Source organism: Phyllostomus discolor, chromosome 7 (assembly GCF_004126475.2).
Source record: "Phyllostomus discolor isolate MPI-MPIP mPhyDis1 chromosome 7, mPhyDis1.pri.v3, whole genome shotgun sequence".
NCBI classification, from domain to species: domain Eukaryota; kingdom Metazoa; phylum Chordata; class Mammalia; order Chiroptera; family Phyllostomidae; genus Phyllostomus; species Phyllostomus discolor.
This window is the reverse complement of record NC_040909.2, coordinates 138,412,561-138,417,439: the sequence shown is the minus strand read 5'-3', so window position 1 is coordinate 138,417,439 and position 4,879 is coordinate 138,412,561. Positions and strand designations below refer to the sequence as shown.

Genomic DNA, 4,879 nt, shown 5'->3' with positions numbered 1-4,879 from the left:
GAGACTCTCCGGCCGCCCCGTCGCGGACGCGAGGCACCGGAGACCGCAGGCCGGTCCCCAGGCCCGGCACCCCTCTGCTTCGCGCCCCCGCGCCCCCCGGGTCCTCTGCGGCTGCAGTCCCCGGCGGTGGCCACCAGAGGGCCCTGCCCCCTCCTCTAGCCAGCGGCCCATCACCACCCCCTCCCACAGCTGTTCCCCGCAGGAGATTGACAGCTGGGCTCCGGGTTGCCATGGGGATATGCAAATGAGGGTGGCGGTTCTGGGGATCCTATTGGCCCGGGGGCGCGCGCCCCTCCCGAGGAGGCGGGCCCCGGCGCCCGGTTCTATAAAGGGGAGCGCCCGGCGCTGCGCTCGGCGGTGGAGGCGGGGCCGGCCGAGCGCGGGCGCGGCGCCCTGAGTCGCAGCAGCCAGAGGTGGCGCATGCACCGCCTCCCGCCCGGCCACCTGCCCCGGCTCTGGCGCGGGGTCAGGGCAGTGCGGCTGGCCTGCGCCCGCTGGGGAGCGGCCCGGGCCGGCGCGAGAGACCGGGCCGGCGGCGTGCCCAGCGGACGCCCCTGAGTTGACTGCGCGAAACTTTCCTCCGTGATCGGCTCGGCGCGCCGGCCCAGAGCTGCCTCCCCTCACCCGCCGTCCCGCTGGGACCCGACGCCCTGGGGATCGGAGGGGGGGGAGAGGCTCGCGGCTCCCCCCCCACGACGTCCTCCTTTGGGTTGCAACCGGGCCAGGCCCCGGGCGATGGCCGCGGAGCTGGCGATGGGCGCCGAGCTGCCCAGTAGCCCGCTGGCCATCGAGTACGTCAACGACTTCGACCTGATGAAGTTCGAGGTGAAGAAGGAGCCCCCGGAGGCCGAACGCTTCTGCCATCGCCTGCCGCCCGGCTCGCTGTCCTCGACGCCGCTCAGCACGCCCTGCTCCTCCGTGCCCTCCTCGCCCAGCTTCTGCGCGCCCAGCCCGGGCACCGGCGGCAGCGGCGCAGGGGGTGGTGTCGGCGCGGCGCAGGCCGGGAGCGCCCCGGGGCCGGCCAGCGGGGGCCCCGGCGCCGTCGGAGGCGCCTCGGGGAAGCCGGCCCTGGAGGATCTGTACTGGATGAGCGGCTATCAGCACCACCTGAACCCCGAGGCGCTCAACCTGACGCCCGAGGACGCGGTGGAGGCGCTCATTGGCAGCGGCCACCACGCCGGGCATCACGGCGCGCACCACCCGGCGACCGCCACGGCCTACGAGGCCTTCCGGGGCCAGGGCTTCGCGGGCGGCGGCGGCGGCGCGGACGACGTGGGCGCCGGCCACCACCACGGCGCGCATCACACCAGCCACCACCACCACCACGCGGCGCACCACCACCACCACCACCACCACCACCACGGTGGCCCGGGCCCCAGCGTGGGCGGCACAGGCCACCACGTGCGCCTGGAGGAGCGCTTCTCCGACGACCAGCTGGTGTCCATGTCGGTGCGCGAGCTGAACCGTCAGCTCCGCGGCTTCAGCAAGGAGGAGGTCATCCGGCTGAAGCAGAAGCGGCGCACGCTCAAGAACCGCGGCTACGCGCAGTCGTGCCGCTTCAAGCGGGTGCAGCAGCGGCACATTCTGGAGAGCGAGAAGTGCCAGCTCCAGAGCCAGGTGGAGCAGCTGAAGCTGGAGGTGGGGCGCCTGGCCAAGGAGCGGGACCTGTACAAGGAGAAATACGAGAAGCTGGCGGGCCGCAGTGGCCCCGGGGGCGCGGGCGGGACCAGCTTCCCGCGGGAGTCCTCGCCGCCGCAGGCCGGCCCCGGCGGGGCCAAGGGCGCGCCCGACTTCTTCCTGTGAGCTCCAGACCCGAGACCGCGCCCCGCGCCGCCGCCGGGAAGAGGCTCGGACTCCGAGGCCCGGGACGAGGACGCAAGGCCGTCCGGAGCCAACGCCGCCGTCTCTGGCCGGGCCAGCGCCGGGCGTCCGGCTCCACGTCCGCAGGCGCCAGACGGGAGGCCCCTTCCCGCGGCGCCGCCCCCTGGTCCGCGCAGCTGCCGGGCCGCGACTCCCCCGCGCTCAGAGCGCAGCGATCTCCGGGAAAGTCGCCGCGGGTCGAACTTCCTTGCAGGCGCCCACGTGTACATTCGCCGGCGCGGTCTCGGTCCGCACGCCGCCCTGCCCGCCGCGGGGCCGGGCCCGTCCCCGGCAACCCCGCCCTCCTTACCTTTCGCCTCCCATCCTTGCCCTTTTTTACTTCCCCGATTTAAAACGGTCTTATTTTCGAAGCATTTATATTTATTTGGCTTGGTGATGAGAAAACAAAGCCCCGGAAGAAGCCCTCAACTTTCCTCCGGGGTCACCCCTGGACGTCCGCGTGTCCCAGCATGTGTCGCCCGCTCGGAGGGGCCTGGCCTCGGCCCGCCCGCCTGCCCGCCCCTGCCCCCGTCCCCGCGGCCGTGTTGGGTCCTGCCGCCCCGCCGCACCGACGGGGGGCGGGGGCCTGGGCCGTGCTGCTTCCTCTATGCACCACGTCGTGTTTGTGACTCCGGGGAAACAGGTCTTATTTTAACCTTCAGAGACGTGACAGAAGAACAAGTATGCACCGTATTTCTAGCAGAAGAAACAATGTAAAGAGGGGGGTTTGGGCCTGAACCTCCCGGCATGGGGGTGGGGAAAGAAAGTGTTTTTACTCCCGCTTAAACTGTGTTCCGTTTTGTTTGTGGCATCTTTTTTAACAGCCTGACCGCTTTTGGGGAGAGGGTGGGAGGCCCTGCTCTGGCCCGCGCAGGCCCCTGGCCGGGACCCCAGCCGGGCCGGGCTCCCGCTGAGCCGGGGAGCAGGGCGCATGGCTGCTCGCTCGCTCGCTCCGAGTTCTGTTGTGGTGTCGGCCCTGTTTTCATTTGCTATGAAACTGGGGAGGGGGGAGAAAACAAACAATAAATCCATTTAGATCCAAAACCCGTCACTGACGCCTGGCTGGTGGTTGTGTGGCTTTCGTTCCTGCCGCGCCTCTCCCCGAGGGGAGGAAAAGTAGGCCCCGGGCCTGCGCCCTGCCTCGGCTGCGTCCGCGGGACAGACAGGCCAGCGCGGGGAGCGGGGCGCCGCCCTCCGCCCGCCCCTCCAAGGCAGCCCTGGAGCAGGACCGCGGCTCCAGCCGCTGCGGGGTGGTCCCTGCTCCCACTGCGGCGGAATGAGGCCGTCTTGGGTGGTCATCCCCACCCCGTGCAGGGCCGCGGCGTCCTGATGGCGAGCATCGTCCGGGACTCTTCCCAGCCCAGAGTCTCCCGCCCAAGGGCCAAGGCCTGGACGGCGTGGGCAGCGGGGAGGGGCCCCTCCGCTGGAGGTCCGACCAGCGGAGGGGGCCCAGGTGGATGCAGGGTTGAGTGCGCCGTCACCTCCCTCCCCTGGAGGGTGGACTCGGTGGCCGGCACTTGTGGAGAGAAGGGCCAGGCTGCTCTTCTGGGCGCGAGGGCTGCCTGCTTTCCGGCATCGCCCCCCCGCCGCCCGGGCTCTGCTAGAGCGCGCCCCCGAGTTTGTTCCATTGTCTCCACTGGAGAGATTTGGGAGAAGAGGCTGCCGCTGCGTCTTCGCGTTAGAGTAAGACTTAGAGCAAGAAGGTTGGACCCCAATCCCCAACCCCCAGCTGAGACCTCAGCCCCCAGGAGGCGGGCAGGTGCGGGGGCGGGGGGTGTCTGCTGAGAACGTGCTGGTGCGGAGGAGGGTGGGTCGGGCGGCAGTGGGTTAAAGGGGCCGGATGGGGAGGCTGGGGCGAGGGGGCAGCCGCAGCACAGCAGCTGGGACTCAGGCCCCAGGATGCGGGGTCCCAGGCGTCCTGGCCGGGAGGCTGCCTCGCGCCAGGGAGGGGCCAAGCCTGGGCCCGTGCACAGCAGGGCCACCGGCTGGGGTTTAGGGGAGACACCTCAGTTCTCCCTGTTGCCTGAGGGGCAAGAGAGAGTGGGGCTGGGCCAGAGGGGCGGGCAGGGGGCTGGTCCTGGGCCCTGTCAGCGTGCGGGGCTCGATTTCACCTTTCTCCTCTTGTGGGTTCTCTTCACCTGCCTCCTTCCCCTTCCTCTCCCCTCCCCTCCCCCCCCCCGCCCCTCCTACCCCCAGGCTCCCCCAGGATGGGGCTCGGACAAGGCCCAGGGATGGCGAGCACTCACTCTGTGTTTAGAGACGCGTCTTTTCCACAAGCATTTTGGGGGGACCCACGGCCTCAGAGGAGAACAGCCAGCTGTGGAGACCACCTCTGGCTCCGGGCCCTCCTGTGCCTGCCCGGCAGGGGCCCACCCCCATGCTCCCCTGCCAGGCGCCCGCTGAGCCTCCAGTGCCTCCCACCCCCTGCGGGGAGGGGGCGAGCCCCAGGCCTCCTTGGGAGGGGCTGTGTGAGACTTAGAGGCCATAGGTCTCACCGGGCCTGGGGAACAGAGGGCAGGGGTCCTGGGGATGTGGACAGACGGATGCTGAGGGGCGACTGTCTGCCCTGGACTCCGTGTGAGGCTGCGTGTGTGCAGGTGTGTGTGTGTGCGCAGGTGTGTGTGTCTGTGCAGGTGTGTGCGCAGGTGTGTGTGCAGGTGTGTGTGCAGGTGTGTGTGCAGGTGTGTGCGCAGGTGTGTGTGTGTGCAGGTGTGTGTGTGTCTGTGCAGGTGTGTGCGCAGGTGTGTGTGTGTGCAGGTGTGTGTGCAGGTGTGTGTGTGTGCAGGTGTGTGCGCAGGTGTGTGCACGGCAGAGGCCCCCCGGGCCCCGCGGGTCTCAGAGGGAGCTCGCAGGGTGGCCTGGGGCCTGGCGGGGCAGTGCCTGCTGTGTCCTGGCTGCGGGGGGAACCTCCGCTCGGTCCCGCAGCCCCTGCCTGGATGTCGGGGGCTCACTCCCAGCAGGGGCGAGCCCCGGCGCCCGGGCCCTGTGAGCCCGCAGGCTGCCCCGTGCCCCCCCCACC

General features: G+C 70.6%; 1 protein-coding gene across 1 annotated transcript; it reads left to right on the top strand.

The window, feature by feature from the left end:
* Positions 1-217: 217 nt before the first annotated feature.
* On the top strand, positions 218-2,565 carry MAFA (MAF bZIP transcription factor A). The gene has a single exon (XM_028533771.2). It carries the CDS (start codon positions 736-738, stop codon positions 1,801-1,803), a length of 1,068 nt encoding a protein of 355 aa, XP_028389572.1. The 5' UTR covers positions 218-735; the 3' UTR covers positions 1,804-2,565.
* The last annotated feature ends 2,314 nt before the right edge of the window (positions 2,566-4,879 follow it).